The 20323-nt window shown below is 45.1% G+C and overlaps 5 protein-coding genes across 5 annotated transcripts; 3 read left to right on the top strand and 2 right to left on the bottom strand.

Moving 5' to 3' along the window:
• Positions 1-5286: 5286 nt before the first annotated feature.
• Positions 5287-5940, top strand: LACBIDRAFT_315234 (uncharacterized protein; the record flags this gene model as incomplete). The annotated part of the gene is made up of 3 exons (XM_001889526.1): positions 5287-5751; positions 5811-5846; positions 5899-5940. The coding sequence occupies exons 1-3, from the start codon at positions 5578-5580 to the stop codon at positions 5938-5940; spliced, it is 252 nt and encodes an 83-aa protein (XP_001889561.1). The 5' UTR covers positions 5287-5577.
• A 1434-nt stretch (positions 5941-7374) lies between these two features.
• LACBIDRAFT_315235 (uncharacterized protein) lies at positions 7375-7746 on the top strand (the record flags this gene model as incomplete). Its single annotated transcript, XM_001889527.1, has 4 exons — positions 7375-7444; positions 7503-7535; positions 7590-7609; positions 7663-7746. The coding sequence occupies 4 exons, from the start codon at positions 7375-7377 to the stop codon at positions 7744-7746; spliced, it is 207 nt and encodes a 68-aa protein (XP_001889562.1).
• Positions 7747-12643: 4897 nt separating this feature from the next.
• On the top strand, positions 12644-13174 carry LACBIDRAFT_255993 (40S ribosomal protein S10; the record flags this gene model as incomplete). The annotated part of the gene is made up of 3 exons (XM_001889528.1): positions 12644-12677; positions 12736-12916; positions 12967-13174. Coding segments are annotated over 3 exons (423 nt in total), but the record flags the coding sequence as incomplete, so codon positions are not given.
• A 1243-nt stretch (positions 13175-14417) lies between these two features.
• LACBIDRAFT_315237 (plasma membrane H+-transporting ATPase) lies at positions 14418-17800 on the bottom strand (the record flags this gene model as incomplete). The annotated part of the gene is made up of 7 exons (XM_001889560.1): positions 14418-14826; positions 14884-15205; positions 15261-16844; positions 16902-17314; positions 17368-17553; positions 17610-17632; positions 17686-17800. The coding sequence occupies 7 exons, from the start codon at positions 17798-17800 to the stop codon at positions 14491-14493; spliced, it is 2979 nt and encodes a 992-aa protein (XP_001889595.1). The 3' UTR covers positions 14418-14490.
• Positions 17801-18246: 446 nt separating this feature from the next.
• On the bottom strand, positions 18247-18750 carry LACBIDRAFT_315238 (uncharacterized protein; the record flags this gene model as incomplete). The annotated part of the gene is made up of 1 exon (XM_001889561.1): positions 18247-18750. The coding sequence occupies one exon, from the start codon at positions 18748-18750 to the stop codon at positions 18247-18249; it is 504 nt and encodes a 167-aa protein (XP_001889596.1).
• Between the last annotated feature and the right edge of the window lie 1573 nt (positions 18751-20323).

Genomic DNA, 20323 nt, shown 5'->3' on the forward strand with positions numbered 1-20323 from the left:
CATACCATACCATACCATGGTATTGCACTCCCATACCATACCATACCATGGTATAGCACCCTCATACCATACCATACCATGGTATCACACTCCCATACCATACCATACCATGGTATTGCACCCTCATACCATACCATACCATGGTATCACACTCCCATACCATACCATACCATGCACCCTCATACCATACCATGGTATCAGGAACCATAATCTATTTTTATTTAGGCAGAGGAAGGCAGAAAACCCTCATTTCGAAGTTTGTTTACATATATTTACCAATAGCTTTGATTGAAGTGAGGCTAAAATTTTGTAGTGTCCGCTTTGATGATTTCCTAATTGGGCCATTTCCTAATTGGGAAAAGCGTTACACTTTTTTCTGCCACACCTAATGTCAGGCACAGTGTGCAGTTAGGTTGGGAACTGTTTCCCACGCTCTTTGGGCCACTGGAGTTAGTGGCTAGCTTAGTGTTGTCATTGTTTATGACGATGTTCGCATATTTCCTAATTTGGAAAGTCATTACATAATATCAGTTTGGTTTGTACTGTCCGCTTCAAAAAACCAAAGCGAAAGAAGAGTGTCAAAGTTGCTGCAAGTACAAAGAATGTGGGTGCAGGATTTCGTCGAGCAGGAGAGGTTGAGGATTTTAGTGAAGGAGAGGAAATTGTTCTTGAACAGGGTGATGATTCAGAGGATGAGGAGGAGATTGCAGTCATTGAAGAGGCAGATGTTGAGGAAGATGAAGCAGAGAATGATGAGGGGCAAACAGTACACAATGAAAAGGTGGCAAAGACATTGAGAGAGAAGGCAATTCAGCAAATGGAAGCCAATGGGATTATCATTGACTCAGGAGAAGAAAAAGTAGCTCTTCAGATTTTTCCAAAGGTGAGTTTCATTTCCACCTCCTATGCAGTTTTTAATATCATGCAGGTTGCTGGCCTTGCTCGCCGTGTTCATGATAATGCTGTTCTGAAAGAGAAGTTTGAGAGGTTGGTTTCAGCAGATGAAGAGTTACATGGCCAGCGAAGGGCACTCACCCGACGAGTTCCAACTCGGTGGAATTATGATCTTGCATGCTTGGATGCTCATTTCTATTTCCGCGACATTATTGAGCAACTTACAGCTGTATCATCGAATGGACTACAAGCATATCGTTTAACAGAAGAACAATGGGAAATTGCTTCTGATGTGCAAGAGGTTCTCCTGGTATGTTTTATTTAGTATTCAAGATTGAAATCTAAATATTCCACTTTACCAGCTTTTTAGTGACATTACAAAAATCTTCTCAGTTGCAGAAACACCACTTGTTGTGGATGTTCTCCCAACTCTAGAAACCTTACGTGAAGGGCTGATTGCTGCAAGAGATGATCAGGAGAACAACCCTGCCAATGTTGTCCGGGTTGCTTGTCATGCTGCAGTTCTTCTTGTTGATAAGTATTCTGCCTTTTCTGGAGCCTGTGATATTTACATAGTCGCCATTGGTAAGAATCCAACTTGATCTCTACATTTATTTTTTATATATTTACCAGTGATGTGTCCTGATCGCAAACTCAAATGGTTTCAAGACCATGGTCGTGACCTCCAACAAATCAAGTCCATAAAAAGTATAGTATGTGATTACTGGGACAGTGTATATGCAGGTGAAGAGGAGAATGAGCTGAGAGAGGAGGAAAACAAGGTAATTGGTAAAAATATCTTTGAAATCCTGTTATTGAATTGAATTTTTAGCCAAAGCGATCACGATATGCACCAAAAAAAAATCAGTTTGTTAAGGACCACATTCAAACTTACCTTGATGAACCCAGGGTAGCAACGGAAACAATCAAGGAAATGGGAGGTTATATGATGTACTGGCACAATGCATCACAGTCCCGACCACGACTCTCACGAATGGGTTCTGATTTCTGCTCAGCCCCAGGTAAGCACCATTATTCACACTCATTTTCCTTTATTTTCAACAATTGTTGCAGCTACTTCTGTGGATGCAGAGCGAGCATTCTCCACTGGTCGCCGTCAGATCAATTTCACCCAGCACAATATCAACTCTCAAACATTCAGAGCAGAAATGGCTCTTGGATCCTGGATTAAATCCCCCCTCTACCCAGGCTTCAATAAAGTTACAAAAATGATTGAAAAAAAGATGGACAATGATTTCTTTTCCTCTTGAATAGCTTTTTGTAACACTTTATGTCACCAAAATTGTTCTTTCAATACCTCTACCTAAATATCAAGTTTCAGAGTGGCCCAGGCATGCTAATACACACCCCAAAACACACTCTGTGATCAAAGCTCAGTCACATCAGCATTATATGAGGGGAAAGACCTCAAATTATGATATATGTATAACTTTAGTTTTAATGTACTCAATTTAGATAATATATGAATGAATTTTGTTTGAATATGAATTCTTCTGAATTTTCGCTTCATAACACAATTTTTTTTGTAAAGAACGGATGAGAAATGAATGAGATACACCCATTTATATAACTGAAGCTATGTCCTCAGCCACTCAGGCCGTTTTACCCACGGATATATCTGTACTGTGCCTTATCTGATCTGTGGGTGGGAAAATCCGTGGATTGGGTATGGTTAATACCCGGGTGTATCCATGACAGTCCCTAACTTATACCAAAATCTTCAAGAATTTGGTTGAATGCTGCTGCCAGGTTGATACCAGAGTGGGAACAAGGTACCTCAACGAGGTCAAGGAGCATCAAGACAGGGACACCGTCATTTTCGAAGTGAACGGTGACCGCTACATACACCTTGTGATTAGGCGACGTCCATGCATCCATAGCGAAACTTAGTGCTCCGTCGTGATCCTAGAAAGGTACGTTGTCAATTTTTAAGATATAACTATGAGCTGATATGACAGACCTGTAGCATTTTCGCAACACGCTGGCATACACGGGTAAACATGTTTTTAACATCCCGAGATACGGTTTTGGCAGACGGGATATGATATTCGGGTCTCCCAGTCTTCATCAGGGTCTGAAATCCATGATCGTTGACAATCTGGAATGGGCAATTGCTTTCCGCGACCCAGCGGACGATTTCGGCTCTATGAAGTAATAGGCTATCAGTGAGTTTGTTTCTTTCTGAAGGTTATCAATTTGGTCGTAGTATGTTTATGATGACTAAATGTCATCTTCCCTTTACCAATTCTCTCGAACGCTGTGGTAAGTGGTCCATCACATAACTTTCCTCTACCAGTAATCTCCCGTGCAGCTTCAACATTCACCCCTTTGGATGACTCGACAGTGCCGTCACCCCAACAACCTTTTGCATGCCTCCAAAGCTTGCTTGTCAACTTTGCATCTTTACTATCGAGGAATCGGTGGACAAATCGGCCATGCGTACCCTTGCGAGTGCAGGTCTTCATGTTACATCTGAAGACATGTGTGCGACGACCATCAACATACTCGATTGCAGGAATGGGGTCAAAGAATGCATAGATATGTGAGTTCCATTCGTTTAGAAGCTGTTCTATCATTAATCAGGTTGGGAGACAGGACGTGCAAAACCCAACTTACTTAATTCAGCCTCTGCACCCTCCTCAGCCTCCTCTACATCATCATCATCATCGTCGGAGTCATTGGCTTCGACCAGATCTGGTATCTCGTCATCCACATCATCGTCGCTACCATCTGCCTTCTCAAGAACATAGCGGGGATTGATTGGTTGGATGGAGGAGGTCCGTTCATCCTCATCTTCAACGTCAACTGATGCTTGAGAAGATGCTAAGTTCTTGGAGCTTGTTGTTTGTTGAATGGCAGGAGGTTGGGGGGGATTTCCTGCTCTTTTTGCAGCAGGCTTGGTCGCTTTCGCAGCAGTCATGAGTGGCGTGGGCGGACCAGTAGAAACGGCATCAGCATCTAAACCAATATATTAGGAAACATAGATGAAAAAAAGGCAGTGAGTAACTGACTGGCTTTGGCGTCTGCATGGGCCTTTTTATTCCTCAATAATGGATCAGCGTTATTGAGGAGGCAATTACTAGCAACACGCTTGCGACCTGGGAAGGGAGTGGAATCAGAGGCTGACTCTTGCATGGTGTGCGAAGTAAGATGGGTGAAGGTCGTCTTTTTTTATTATTACTGAGCTCTGAGTATATATGATAATCTACATAATTGTTTAAGCGGAGCACATGATTGTTTAAGCATGGAACGCATAATTGTTACAGTGTGGAACACATAATCATTACAGTGTGGAACGCATAATTGTTACAGTGCGGAACACATAATCATTACAGCATGGAATGTGGAGCCAGTGCATGCTGTGCAGTACAAACCCGTTGAACCCACTTCAAGGGTATGGGTATGTCAGGGTTTGGCTGAGGCATACCCGTACCCTTACCCACCTATACCCGTGACTGCAACCCTTGCGGGTCACCTGACCTGTGACAATCCCTACTAAGAACTCATTAGCAGGGCGATGCAGAGATAAAACAAGAGAGTACTCTTGGCAATGGACATCGAAGAGTCAAAGGCAATCTCTAATGAAAGAGTTCCCGTTGCAGGCACTGACACATGGATGTTCACAAAGCAAAAGGCCAAGGCATTCAAGAGATAATATTTACAAACACAACTGAAGAATGCTGCCTGATTCCCTGCCCTAATCCTTCAACAATCCTCCTGAAACGTCTTCTACTCTCCAGCTTATAAACATACTCATGATATACTGAAGAACAGCTTGTGGAATGACCCAACTTGAATATGCCTATGGGCTAGTCTGCATTCAATCGCGCCCATCAAACCGTAGTAAAAAATTGATGCCCTTTATTCCCACGTTTGAGTCATGTGAGAGCGCTAATCAATGAGACGCAACACGTTGGGTTCGGATAGTGAAAGGCATCCGCAGCCATGCTCAGCTATGAACACCCTCAATATACACCCAGTACTCCTCTCACTCATTTGCAATGCCTCTTGCCCATTTTACCCTTTGTCAACTACTCACGATGCAAATTCCGGTACACCCATCATCAAAGATACTGTTTTTCAAACCTACCCAGCCTATCTCGCTACCCCCGGTTCTCAGTACCTCCTAGTGTTTGGAAGTCCGGTCTCGTGACTGGAAAAAGACCGTAACCAGACCGGACCAAGACCGCAAAAGACCGGACCTGCGGTTACGGTCTTTTATTTTTGAAATGTAAAGACCGCAAAAAAACCGGTTAACGTGAACCGGTCTTGACCGGTTTGGACCGGTTTTTTGTAGCCCCTTAAATACCCTTTAAAACGCACCCAAGAACGTACGATTTGGTAAAAAAACGAGAGAGATATGAATTAAAATGTAATTTACTTTTGGGAATAATAGATGTACCAGACTTATTTTATAGAAGTAACAATTCCTAACGGAACTTGACGTTCTTGGGCTCGTTTTGAAGCTAATAGCGATGTTAATAAATTTACCGATTCATAATTTTAAAATATTAGCCTAAAGACCGGTCATAAACCGGTTAAAACCGATGCAGACCGAAACCAGTCTATAGACTGCAAAAAGACCGCAGACCGCGGTTTTTTGCGGTCCGGTCTGGTCTTTTGACTTCTGGGGAAAAGGCAGACCGGTTACGGTTACGGTTAATGCCCCTGGGTATAAAAAAACCGGACCAAACCGGACTTTCAAACACTAATCACAGGGGCCTTTGGGGCACTGTCGTGCCTAAATATCTAGCAGGTTGTAAAGCGATCACTACCATTCTTCCCCAACTATCCACTCTGGGGAGCACATCTTGTGTATGGTACCCAGTGTGCAATGTAAGTACTTCAAACATAAGTGAACCGTTATCACCCATATTCCACTGAAAGCTTCTCAGTGGCAGTTGCAGCAGTGGTGGCTCTATATGATCACTGTAAAATTCTTCATAAACTTCATAAATCACTCGTTTACTCACTATTTGCTAGTCTCCCATAGGCAACTCCTATGATGAGGGTGATGACAGTTGATCTCCCTCATATGGAACTATTTGCGACGTCAGTTGCCACAATCGTCAATTCATCTTGGCCAAACACTGATCTTACCGATGTGTCCGAGGATATAAGGTTATCTGGTACGGCATCTGAATTTATTGCTAAGTCCATTGTGAAAATTCTTTTCACCATCGTACTTGCATTGTATGTCGTCTGCTTCTGAATATTGAACTTGGAAGAAAATTAAATTTATAGAATTGATATTTTGCAGAAGGATTCATTCTGTGTGTAATTATCAGTCCTGTAAACACCTGTGGTTTGTTGACGTGCGTTCGCAGATACGTAGTAGCATCTGAACGGAGAGTTACAAATCCGATGATTATCGCAGAGAATTTGGAAATTCCATCTGCACCTTCCTTCATGTAGGTCCAAGTTTGTCCACTCTTGAACCTTTACCAAATTACCATGGTGAGTATCAATTCAGATCTATTTTTATATGGAATTAGGGCCTCTGAGGCCTGCTGAGGCTGAGCGCTGAGCACCCTGACATTTTGACAATAACCAATTTTTCAGCTTGATGTTCAGCGACTCCCACTGTGGTGTTGCCTGATCACGATCTTTGCAGAACGACCCTTGAAACTTGAAAGGCCAGCCCCGGCGCATGAGATCGACTGCAACAGCTACTCAATGGTCGGTGGTCAATGGTCGGTGGATGACTTGACCCGACTTTTGTTTCTACTGCCAGTGACGACTGCTGACGTGTCGTCACTGACAACTTCACTTCGAAAGACAACGAGACCAGCCCCGTCATGTCAAACATCAGTCGTGACACTCGTCCATGTCAAATCTACTTGTAAACTGAATGAAGAGGACGTAGATCATGTAGAATTAGTAGGCAGTGTCACTATGGAGGAGGATTTCCCACATGAAAAGTAAAGCGACCTGAATCTTTATATTGATTCAGGAAGTCACTGTTTTTGTGTCTAGGTTTGAAATCAATTTTCTTGTTCAAATCACGAGTGGGGAGTTGCAGGGAGTTGCAGGGAGATCCCTTGATCCTGTGCCTGACTTCGCAAGTCAAATATTCGATTCTCGTCTGACTTGATACAGTTTTCAATCTGTGTGGAATCGCCTTAAGAAACATGTGGATGTTATTTATGAGATGAAGTATCATCTGGTAACTTCACTCTGGTGGAGTAGTCGCCAAGTAGTCGCTGGAGAGTAGGAGTCAGGAGGTCGGCACAATAATCTTTTTTCCCACCCCTTGTAAGAGCCAGATAAGGGTCTAAAAACCTTGAGGATCTGTGGCACTACCCGAAAATCTTCTCCCCATTGAAATTTGACTCGGATGACCCTAAGTATGTATTGATGGAAATCGAGGTCTGTCACAGTGAGCATTTGTTTGTGGGCATTCAAAACGTCCACGTTGAGAGTGGTCATTATCACTTTCCTTCTCCCTCTTACATCCATATGGATGGAATGCTTGGATCCAGCTTCGCCAGCCTTACCCAACAGGCACAGTGCCACACATACTTCCAAGGTACTTACATTCATCAAGCAACATGTTGCTTCCATTGCTAATAGCTTTTCCGAATCAGTCGTGATCATGGCTGCAGTTCTTTATGACCACGGTCAGTTCTTTAGGAATTCCTTCTCAAACGAACGCTAACAGTTGGGTATTCTAGTCATAACATTGGACATAGAGGTGAGGTTTACTTGCTACTGGCGCCTGACCTTCTCTTACCTTGTCACTACTAGGTCGAGCTCATCTGGGTATGGTTAAATGCGGGGGTGAGACCTGCTATTGATTGTGTTCACAGAAGAAAAAATGGTCTGCTGTGAATGTCTTCTTCATAATTGTACATTTTTCGTACCTGAGCTTTGGGTATTGATTTCATGAACGGTCGTGTTTTCAGAATTGATACTTAGGCAAAGCCATTCCCTTGTACGCGAAAATTCTGACATTTCCATTATTATAATTATGTTTTGCTCAAAGGCGTTGTTAGATACTTGGCGAGAGGTGGGGAATATCATTTCTCAACTTAGAGCTGTTAAGCTAATTGTTTCGTTCAAGTTTTGATACTTCAATTTTCCCCCCAGGACGTGACTTCGAAATTTACTCTACCCCTTAATGTTTAACTTCAATACTTACCACTTCCTGTTTTCCTTGCAAAGAATGTGTCTCAGCAGTGAGTCTAGACTTCTTCCTCTGCATGACAATTAGCTTCAACTCATACAATTGCTTAGATGTACGTGAATACCACTCTCAAGAATAACGCCAACGGGCTGATAACCTGCAGGTAATATTGCGTCAAAGGTTCAAGGATGGGGATCCCATGTTGTGATTTGGTTGATGCAAGGTTCGTAGCAGGCATACTACCATTATCACTGACTGACTTGAGTCAATGACCAACCCAGCCATTATGCTATATCGAATCTGTTGCCTGTACAAGAATTCAAGAAAGGTAACAATTTGGATGTCTATCCTATTTGCCCTTGAAATAATCTCGATGGTGGTGACCGACACGCTTTACTTGTGTGACCTCCCCTGTAATTTTTTTTATGAAATAAGTCATATTGATTACTTATCCTCATTTTATCCAGCTCATGGTGGATCTAATGCTCCTACTTCCTCGGGCCCTTCCTCTCCATGTCCTCCAGGCCCTCCTCCTTCAGGTGGTCCTCCAGGTCCTCCTCCTTCAGGCGGTCCTCCAGATCATCCTCCCTCAGGCCTCCCTCCCCCTTCTTCCTTGGGTCTTCCTTTTTCTCAAGGAAACATCCCCGTATGCCTAGTATTTTCTCCAAGCTGGTATTTAATATCGTGGACGCCAATATTTGTGCTTGAGCTGCTAATCCTGCTGATGGGATTACAAGCTGGCTTAAGCTACTTCAAGGAAACAAGATCACTCCCCTCATTAAACAGATTTCCTTTACATTCAATCCTGCTGCGTGACAGTATTCTGTTTCCCATGATGTAAGAAACATTTCAATGCGTGCGTCATGCTCAACCCTTGAAATAGCGCTTTTTTCGTAGGGATCTTCAGTATCATGGGGTGGGCTCGACCAACGGTAAGGCATCAGACATTTAGATATTCTTCCTGCTCATCTTTTCACAGCATTATTACATGCCAGTCGCCAACGGCTTACCCCAATTATTCTTGAGAGTTTTAGGCTGCTGCCTGATTCTTAATCTTTGAGAGGCATATTATCTTCCTTTCGAAGAAGAATGTGGGCAGCCTGACAAGCTTCCGACTCTTATCTTCCATAACACCGTGACAGATGACGAGCCCAGAGTGGTGGATTAATTTTTGGGTGCCTCTGAGATTGTGCCTGAAAATTTGTACTCATTTTTAGTATTTACTTTGGTGTCGCGGTATCGAGATTCAGCTGGAGCCTTGGAGTGCAGAATTGAGACGTGGAATAGGACTAATCGGAATTGGGACATCTACATATTATTACATATGACATACTTCCAATGTTCGGTTCAAAGGTGGTGTGTCCAGTCGCAAATCCCCGAAAGGCGCCTGCATTGAAGAGCGTTGAAGTCACTCATTCCAACGTTTACAGAACCAGGCCCATGTACCCAAGCTCCTGGCTCACTTGTGGGGTCGAAAGCAACTCGTGTTGATTGGCAAACAATTGCAAACTTACACTAACTCACAATAAAGAATGTCACATGATTTCTTTTACAGAGTTGGCACCATAACACAAGAACCAAACATTTTGAGAACTATGCTGTGGTGTATGAAACATAGCCAAGATGGTGTAGATTGTACATACCAAGTCTGGGGATGAACAATTGAAAACTCAGGATAAGGCAGGGAATTGACTGTGACAAGTGCCAAAAATGGGATGTAACAAAGTGGGAAATTCTGAATGACTGCAATCTACTGAAAGCAATTCACAACTTGAGGAAGAGATATTTTGAACACTGGGTCTCCCTGCTATTGTTATGAGCTTCATAAGGTTTCTGGGCCAGAAATTTTATATCCTCCTCTAAAAGGTAGATTTGAACTTGTTTTCCATTTTGTGTATTTTTCACTCAATATATTTGTTGGATTGAGGTAAAATGACTCCCAATCAATGTTTGTAGTGTGTATAATACAAAATGTAGGTAGAAATGTCAAAATGAACATTGCATGATGTCTGTAGAAGCTAATTTTCAGAGTTTTTCTGGAAGTAAACAAGTATCTACAACATTGGTCCTTCTTTTCTGAAAGAAGAAAAAATGCTACCATCCTTTTGAATTGATCCATGGAGACTAAGGATGTCTTTTAAACAATGCCTGAGATATAGCATCATAGCAAATAAATTTGCACTGGGTATAACTTGAAAAGTCCACAATAAAAGTACATTATGCATAGAGCAATCATCCTGGATCAATCCTTGACATTTTTCTTAGTGAATTGGGAGTAAAAATATTTCACAAGGCACTTCTCATGCCTAGTAACACTATCCCAAAGAAATAAACAGAAGTCCTATTTATACAAGGATCTGAGACACCACACCTTTCTTGCTCTATGCAAAATGTACTTTTATTGTGGACTTTTCAAGTTATACCTAGTGCAAATTTATTTGCTATGATGCTATATCTCAGGCATTGTTTAAAAGACATCCTTAGCCTCCATGGATCAATTCAAAAGGATGGTAGCATTTTTTCTTCTTTCAGAAAAGAAAGACCAATGTTGTAGATACTTGTTTACTTCTAGTGTTTGAAAGTCCGGTTCGGTCCGGTTTTTTGATACCCAGGGGCATTAACCGTAACCGTAACCGTAACCGGTCTGCCTTTTCCCCAGAAGTCAAAAGACCAGACCGGACCGCAAAAAACTGCGGTCTGCGGTCTTTTTGCGGTCTATAGACCGGCTTCGGTCTGCATCGGTTTTAACCGGTTTATGACCGGTCTTTAGGCTAATATTTTAAAATTATAAATCGGTAAATTTATTAACATCTCTATTAGCTTCAAAACGAGCCCAAGAACGTCAAGTTCCGTTAGGAATTGGTGCTTCTATAAAATAAGTCTGGTACATCTATTATTCCCAAAAGTAATTTACATTTTAATTCATATCTCTCTCGTTTTTTTACCAAATCGTACGTTCTTGGGTGCGTTTTAAAGGGTATTCAAGGGGCTACAAAAGACCGGTCCAAACCGGTGAAGACCGGTTCACGTTAACCGGTTTTTTTGCGGTCTTTACATCCCAAAAATAAAAGACCATAACCGCAGGTCCGGTCTTTTGCGGTCTTGGTCCGGTCTGGTTACGGTCTTTTTCCAGTCACAAGACCGGACTTCCAAACACTATTTACTTCCAGAAAAACTCTGAAAATTAGCTTCTACAGACATCATGCAATGTTCATTTTGACATTTCTACCTACATTTTGTATTATACACACTACAAACATTGATTGGGAGTCATTTTACCTCAATCCAACAAATATATTGAGTGAAAAATACATAAAATGGAAAACAAGTTCAAATCTACCTTTTAGAGGAGGATATAAAATTTCTGGCCCAGAAACCTTATGAAGCTCATAACAATAGCAGGGAGACCCAGTGTTCAAAATATCTCTTCCTCAAGTTGTGAATTGCTTTCAGTAGATTGCAGTCATTCAGAATTTCCCACTTTGTTACATCCCATTTTTGGCACTTGTCACAGTCAATTCCCTGCCTTATCCTGAGTTTTCAATTGTTCATCCCCAGACTTGGTATGTACAATCTACACCATCTTGGCTATGTTTCATACACCACAGCATAGTTCTCAAAATGTTTGGTTCTTGTGTTATGGTGCCAACTCTGTAAAAGAAATCATGTGACATTCTTTATTGTGAGTTAGTGTACACTAACTTTCCGATTTCTGCCCATCGTCGTCAACGTCAGTCAAGAATCCTCCAAGGCCATCCTCAAAATCCACCATGTAAGTAGCTAATTCTTTGCCAATCGCCCCTTAGAACCCATGAACGCTCATTTTACGCCGTTTTGCGGGGTGCGGTGGGCTGGATTGGCCATTTTCCGTTTGGATGATATCTGACCATCCTTTTCACAGCCGGAAACAAGTGCGATGCAAGCTTCGCAGTACGTCCTTCAACACTCTCGTTGGGAATGGCGTTGAATTTGATGATATGGCTTCAGCTTCTGCCTCAATAAACCCACCTGCCCAGCATTAGGGCTGCGCACCGTCCCCGTCATAGACGGGTCGACAGACGGGACTGACGGGCAATTTCCCGTCTCCGTTTGGGCCTGCAGAACACCCGTTTTCATCCGTCAGTTGACGACTGTAACGGCCGTCAGACGGGTCATGGTCACATTCTGTTATTTACTCGCACTTAGCTGTACAATCTTTTGACTATGTTCTTAAGTCTTTAATATTTAAATTTTGTAAAGCTCTATCCATGCTACATGTGGTTCAAATGCAGCTCAAAAATAATCAGAGACAGGCAAAATGGTGCTGACTCATCAAAATTGCAATCCCGCGAAATGTCTGTTCACACTTCGTGCTTGCAATCTGCCGTTTGAAGGTGCAAATCTTTGTTATTTGTGCACAACATTTCTTTTTATGTCTTCCAGGTACCGAAAAAGAATGAAAAAAATGAATTACATTGACAGGTGGGTAAAACGGCCGTCCAACCCGTTTGCGGCCGTTTTTTATCCGTCCCTTCCCGTTGTGGCTTTCGAAGTGCAAATTTACGGCCGTCCCCGTCAAACGGACGGTGCGCAGCCCTACCCAGCATGATCATGTCGAAATAGAATAGGCGCGTCATCTACGAGAACCTCTTCAAGGGTGCGTCTTGATCTTTCAATGCCTTTCCGCCTTCTAAAACCTCGTTGGGAATATAGAGGGTGTCCTAGTTGCGAAAAAAAAGACTTCAACGCACCGAAGCACGAAGAGCTCGATGTACCCAATCTCCAGGTCGTCAAGGCTCTACAGAGTTTGACCTCCCGGGGTTACGTCAAGACCCAATTCTCGTGGCAGTACTACTATGTTCTTACCCCTGAGGTTGTGGAGTATCTCCGTGAATGGTGCGTTTTCTCTTTGCAATGACTTGCCCTTCTAACGCCAACGGCTCCAGGCTCCACCTCCCTGCCGAAATTGTGCCCGCTACTCACAAAAAGGCTGCACGTCCCCCACGCCCCGCCACTGTTCGCCCTGGAGGAGGAGAGGATGCCTACCGTGCTCCCCATGGCAGCCTCGATGGCTATCGTAAGAAGGAGGGTGGTGCCCCTGATAACTTCAGGCCCCAATTCGCTGGTGTTGGAAGAGGCGGACCCAGGGATTAAAGGGCATGGTAATGAGTCCTATTATGACAAAAAACTTGTAGTATGGCCATGCATTTTTGATTGTATGCCTTCCATCTTTATATCAGCTTTTTTGCAACCTCTATTTCTCTTCACGTTCCAGGACCGTATGGACATGTGAATGTACGCTGGGAGAGTTTTCAGCTTCTGGGTGAATCCATGACTCTCCGCTGTTTTCCTCGTTCAACCTGGCTCGATAGCACACTGCTGGAGAGTGTCGGAAGGTTATGCGCTCATTCAACAGAAGCTTGAGTATATCGATCAAAAGGGACAAAAAGAAACATGGAGAAGAACCTCAGAAAAGGGAATGATGACACAATGGATGCGCGATGACCGCACCACTCTTTTAACGGAAGGAAGCAAAGCGGGAGGACCACACCAATGGCACCTGGGTGAGGGAGGAACCAGACGTTTTCGAAACGGGAGGGTAATTAAACCCAGGCACTGTCACTGTGTTGGGGGCGCGTAGGAACAGCGTTAATTAGGAAGAGGAAAGCGTTATGAAGGGAAGGGAAGAAAGAAAGAAAGAAAAGCAAAGGATAATGCGCTGTGGAGTCGGTCGGAGCAAAACAAACGGAAACCCGTCGGGAGACGAGTCGGCTCTGAATGAAAGGTGTAAAAAAAGAATGGAATAAATGGCGGGAGGGGTAGAATGCGAGGGAGGTAGAAAATTAAGTGGTGATACGAGAAATGGACTCCGTCAACGCAGGGCAAAAAGAAGGAAGGAAGGAACACCCTTCAAAGGAACTTATGGGCTTAAAGGGAGATGAACTGAGTCACGGTATTTCCCTCTGTAATCTCCTCTGTTTAGCGGAGAATGTCCGGGTGGTTAACTTTGCTTGCGTTCAGTCAAAGGGCGGGAATGGGAAGCGGGCTGTAAGTTATGGTCAGGAAGAGGCAACGAAGAAGGTGGAACGAAGGATTAGAAAGGTGTGAATCTCAGCGGGGAAAACGCGCATGAATCTGGGGAGGAATAGGAAGCTGAGCTTCCCCGCCTAAAACCACGTTCACTTCTTCTCAGTTCTCTTCACTAATTTGTTCATTTTGTACTCTATTCCCTGAGTCCATAAGCTAGTCCTGAGCCATTCAAATTTCTCCAGCTCTCATTCGCAGTTCTGTCGAAGGGTCGCCATGCTCCAAGATCCCTTCGGTCCCTCCGCCCTTGTCCCGTAGTTGCCTGAATTATGTTCGGTATGGTGGGTGACTGTATTTTTCGGTTTTTTTTCCCATGGTTTATAAGCAATTGGATTCGATTCTTCCGTCTATAGGGATTATTATGCTCGTCAAAAGAAGGAAAACTATACAGGGGCCGTCCCACCAATCCTACTCGGATTCCTCGCGAGCGTCTGGCCAACTCTCTGGGCTTGAATAGAGCTGAATCGGTGCAGCTCCTCAGGCTTCGCCGAGATCTTTCCGCCAAAGCCCACTTTACGTGCCGCACGCTTGATGAACGACACACGATTCGAGTAGAGCGATTCGTGGATGGACGCGGCGCGCGATTGGGTGCGGGTGAGTGGGACGCCGGTGGCAGCCACTTCTTGGGCAATGCGCTCACGACGCTTGCGGATAGCCTTGATAACAGTGGCTTTCATTCCAAATTTAACCCAGTCCAGAGGGATGAACCAGATGATGTTCTATATATACGATATGTCAGGATAAGGTTAACGCGTGACTGGAGAAAAGATACCCACCCAGATCCAAACAATGCCGATCCAACCACCAGAGATAGCCTTGATCTTAGTGAAGCCCATGTCACCGTACGCAGCAATGATGGACGAGATGAATTGGGCAAAGCAGAACGCGCCCTTGAGTGCTGTAGAGGGCCGCTCCATGAAGAAGAAACCGTGCGAACGGGTGACGAAGATGAGGGCTTGTGAGATGATAGCAACTTGAAGGTAGACAATCATGTGCAGCTTGGGGTCGTTGTGCGAGATAGGAGGTGCGGTGTCGAGGGAGACGCCGAACTTGTCTTGGAAGAAGTTGGTCTCGATGATGATGCAGACGAGGGCAATGCTAGTGTTCGAAAATGTCAGCCGTGAAATTGATAAGTTGGGTATGACGAACTTACGTGGACGCAGTGAGGTAAATACCATAAGCAAAAGCGTACGAGAAAATCTCAACCAAATCCCAACTATCCGGCGTCAGAGAAGGAAGCACACGATCAACCGAAAGTGTCATGATAGTCCCATCATTGAGGAGTGCAATGATCAGAATCATAAACGGCGGGAAGTTGAACTTGTACACAAATGACAGGATGGCGAAACACACAACGATACGGATGGTGACGGCGCACGCGTAGATCGAGTAGTTCCTCATACGTTGGAAGATAATACGGGATTGGCGGATGGCGTGGACGATGGTGGAAAGACCCGGTTCAGTGAGCACGATATCAGCAGCACCACGAGCAGCGTCCGTTGCACCTTCCACAGCGATACCGACATTGGCACGAGACAGAGCAGGGGCGTCGTTGGCACCATCACCCGTCATCGCGCACAAATGCCCAAGCCCTTGTAACCGCTTGACAATTTCGTACTTGTGCTCAGGGAACACACCAGCGAACCCATCAGCATCCACAATCATCTCATCAAGGTTGTTGAACTTGCTTCCGGGGGCTGGGCCGTCCTTCAACACCTTCGCAGGGTACATGTGGTCTCCCAACCCAAGACGGCGGCCGGTTTCTTTGGCGATAGCAAGTTGATCACCAGTGACCATTTTGACGCGAACACCAAGAGCCAGTGCATCATCAATGGTTTGCTTAGTATCACCACGGGGAGGATCAAAGATAGCCAGGAGACCAATCAGCTCAAACCCGTTACCCTCAGCCTCATGATCATCACCGTCCAATTCCTCGTAAGCGACGGCCAGGGCACGGAGACCGCGGATAGCAAAGTCTTCTACGTCCTTCTCCAACCTCTCCTCCAGCTCCTCGGTCTTGTTGCGCGTGCAAAGTTCGATGATGATGGCCGTCATACCCTTGGTGACACGCTTAAGTTTGCCTGTCGACTCTTCACGGTATGTGATCTCGGTACGCTTGTCGACGGGGTTGAACGGCTTGAAGTCGAGCAGTTTGATTCCGGCACGAGCACGGGCTGTATCTCCGAGCGCTTGAACGACGGATGTGTCAATGGCGTCCTGATTCTCCACACGCGAGGCGTAAGCGGAAAGGAGTATAACATCCTCCGCAGAGAAGGGGCCGTATGTCTGTATAGTGTTGCGGTCGATGGTGAGCTTGTTGGTGGTCAAAGTTCCGGTCTTATCAGAGCACAGGATAGTAACACCGGCCAACTCTTCAATGGCGGTGATGCGTGTAACAATGGCCTTGTACTTGGCTAATTGCTGAGCACCGACGGCGAGGGTGACTGAGAGGACGGTGGGCATGGCAATGGGGATACCACCGATGAGAAGAACGAGGATGTTGTCGAGACCATCGCGGTACCTGTACCTGAAGCCAGCGTACAAGACAATGATTTCCGCAATGACGAAGACACCAATGGTGACAAGACAGAAAGATCCAATTTGAGCCAAAATCTTCTGCAAGTGACCAGTGGTGTCATCATCCTGGCCTACGAGCGAGGCAGCACGACCAAAGAAGGTGTTGGGGCCAGTGGAGATAACCACTCCCTCAGCTTCACCCTGCTTGCACGTGGATCCCCTGAAAAAAAAGACGTCAGACGCTGAACAATGTGCTCCGAAAACATTATAGACTCACGAAAAGCACTGGTCGCCCGTTTTCTTGGACTGAGGCAGTGACTCACCCGTCAAAGCGGCCTGATCAATAGAAACATTGATGGCCTCCGTCAGACGACAATCGGCTGGGACGATATCACCGATTTTGAATGACACCATATCCCCAGGGACGAGAATGGACGATTCGATTTCTGACCATTGGCCGTCGCGTCTAACCTTGGCTTTAGGTGCCAAGGAGTCCATAAGAGCCTTGACGGCATTTCCAGCGTTACGTTCTTCGTAGAAACCAATGGCAGAGTTGATGGATAGGAAGAGAACAATACCGACAAAATCAGGCCAGTCAGGGGGTTTGGCCTGACCGTTTGAAAGTACGATAGCGACGAGCGCGGCGGCTTCCATCACCCATGACAGGGGGTTCCACATAAAACTCAAGAACTGAGCAGAATTAATCAGAAACGTGCGCCTAGAGAAACTAAAAGACTAGTAACCTGAAGGAATGGATTCTGTTCCTCAGATTCCAGTTTGTTGGGGCCAAATAGCTCGAGTCGTCGTTGAGCCTCCTCATGGTTCAACCCCTCCGCAGTGCACTGCAAGAGCTTGAAGACATCGTCGATAACGATAGTTTCCAAGTCAACTTTTTCCTTGTCGTACAAATCCTCTGCCTTTAGTTCGATCTGCAGGGACGCACGTTCGTATGAGCCAAGCAAGATTAAACACATTGAAGACGTACCGTGGACATATCGACCTTGACGTCTATACGCGCGTCAGAACCGCATAGAACAAGTTGAATAAAATCAACGAATCACGAGTTGCTTTCTCGTCGTCATGGCCAAAATCCTTATACTGCCTCTTTTTTCTCTCTGGCTCCTGGATGGGGGCGTCGGTAGCATCACCCTGAGGATCGTTTGCGACGGCGCTCATGGTGGCAAAGTCGCTTCCAGGAAGAAGAAGATTGCGACCAGGATAGAGATGTTTGACCTTATTATGTAGTTCCCAACCTATCCATGAGAAATTTGCGGGGCCGCAGATGAACCGACTCGGAGATTCCAATCTGTTATGACAGCAGAAATACATACGAGATTTCATCGCTTTTCTGAGGAATATATGCGTTGCGTTACCTCGGTGCCTCGCTCGTTCCGGGTTTCGACGACGTCCGAAGCGCAGCCAAAGGGCCATGAGGACAAAACGCCAGTCGCACCCGTCCCATCAAACAAAAATTCGAGGCGATCAAGGTTGAGGCCGAGGGATATTCGCGTTCGTCCGTGCACTAGGAGGTGATAAAACAACTCTTTCGTGGAAAATCGGGTTGTTACAACTTACCAGGGCTTTTGCCGATCATGTGCATGAGGTCCAACCTCCTCATGTTCTCAACTCCAACTCGGCTCAAAACCCCTGCCATCCTCGCGTACCTCAGATGATTGGCTAAATTTGAAGCTCGAGGGCTCAGCGCTCAGCGCCAGCTGCAACAGTGCAAGTGACAGAGAAGGTGCGCAGTGATGAAAGTGTGGTCTCTGCTGGCGGAGGGACATCATCGTACGTAGTTTTTTCTGTGGAACTGGGGTCTCCTCGTTCTCTCGGATTGACACGGTGAATCGCACGAACTGACCCGTCGCCGAAGTTTGTTGACGGACGTCGGACATATCAAACTCTCGCTTCAACGTTTCCAATCGTTCCACCAGGTCCTGCACCCATCCTGGCTCCAAGACGACATATCGTCGTCCGGCGATACGAGTCCTCCAGCTCGTCGTCAAGCCTTCCTGCTGTTGAACCATGCCCTGCCCCAAGACGACGTATCGTCCTCTGCCAATCGGTCCCATGCCACCTTCCACCATGCCATGGGTCTCCGATGCTTCGAGACGACGCATTGTCATCCGCTAAACGCGTCATCTACGTGTGGGTCATGTCGGATAACATTGGTAGCGGATGAAACTTGTAAAAGACCAAAACAAAAAGGTATGTTCAGTCTTTCGAGACCCCAGGCATGATTACTTACTTTTTTGAAGGTTCGTGTACGTGCGTTCCCCGCTTTCGGCCTTTACGACGTCACCAACTACACCCTACCCGCCTTGAAAGAGTTGTGAAGAGTCCATTGTTGATCTTGAAAGTAAGTCGTTAGTTTTTGTCTTTATGCGAGTATCCATGGACTTACCTTTGATTGAATTCAAAGTTTCACCACGTTATCGCCTCCAATCCGCCCTGCCAAGATCCAACGGACGTATCGACCGTCGGCCAAGCGTGGTGGAAACGTCGTTCAAAGACGACACCCGTGATAGCTGTCAGATATGCATGAGTTTTGGATTCATTTGAATTCTGAGTGTTCACTTACCTCCTTTACAAGGTCGTAAACACGCGGTACCGGAAGTGTATAGACAGTAAACGGATGGGTATAAAGGCGAGTGATGTGGGGAAGTGTTCGCGACTCCGCGAATCGCGAGGCAGGGTTAGTTTACGTGTGCTTGTTGTTGCATGAATGCCCGTGAGAATGTCGGAAAAACCCAGGAAGCCTTATAAGGCAGGTAAGGCAGGTAATCACAGGAACGAATTGTAATCCAATTATAATCAAGGAGAAATGTACTATAATACATAGGGACAAATTATAAGGTACCAGATAATTGTAAATGAATCGAAAATTTGTAGTGAGCTCCTAGCTCAATTGTAATGTGTGCGTTTCTTACTAGTTAGTTGTCTTATTATTATGGAACAGTTGTTATTAGCGGGGATCGAACTCTGAGCCTATTGATTACTTACCTTGTTTTGACTTGCTTATTGACTTGTCTATACTTTCCGCTGGGCTATGGGGGCATATTTAGGTACAACCTCTAGTTCTTCATAACGAGCGCCGCGGCTGACCCTTCGACAATACAGAGTTCATACAGAGCACTGTTCTCCCTTCTCGTAAACTTAGCTATAGTTTCCCCACCCAACATCATATGCACATTCTCTTGCTTTATGGGGTTCAAGCACTTGTAAAGCTGATTGAAGAAGGTCAGTACATGCTCGTATTTTTCGAGTTCAAAGGTATATTCTTATGCTTGTTGTTTTTAGAGAAATTGTGCCCTCTTTTCCTGATGTTTTGGGCTCTTGAGAGCAGAGACCCAGATAATGGAAGCTTTCCGTGTCTAGAAGGCAGTGAGATATCCATGTATAGCATGTGATCGGTATTGCGTAGGATGAACAAAGTAACATAAGTACTCGCCTTATTCCTCACAATCCTATCCCAGCTCGTAAATGCGAAACGCCCACCGTCTATAGTGTATACGTCTGTTTCTCGCAATTCCGTACCCTTCTGACGGCGTTCACGCATTAGATTTGAACATCGAGTCTTCATGTAGTATCGAGTCTTCACGTACTACGTGAAGACTCGATGTAAGGTGAGTAATCAAAATGTACATGACCATTACATTCTATCCCAGTTCATAAAAACGAAACACCTGCCGTCCATAG

This window comes from Laccaria bicolor, genomic scaffold, assembly GCF_000143565.1.
Source record: "Laccaria bicolor S238N-H82 LACBIscaffold_69 genomic scaffold, whole genome shotgun sequence".
In the NCBI taxonomy this organism is placed as follows: Eukaryota; Fungi; Basidiomycota; class Agaricomycetes; order Agaricales; family Hydnangiaceae; genus Laccaria; species Laccaria bicolor.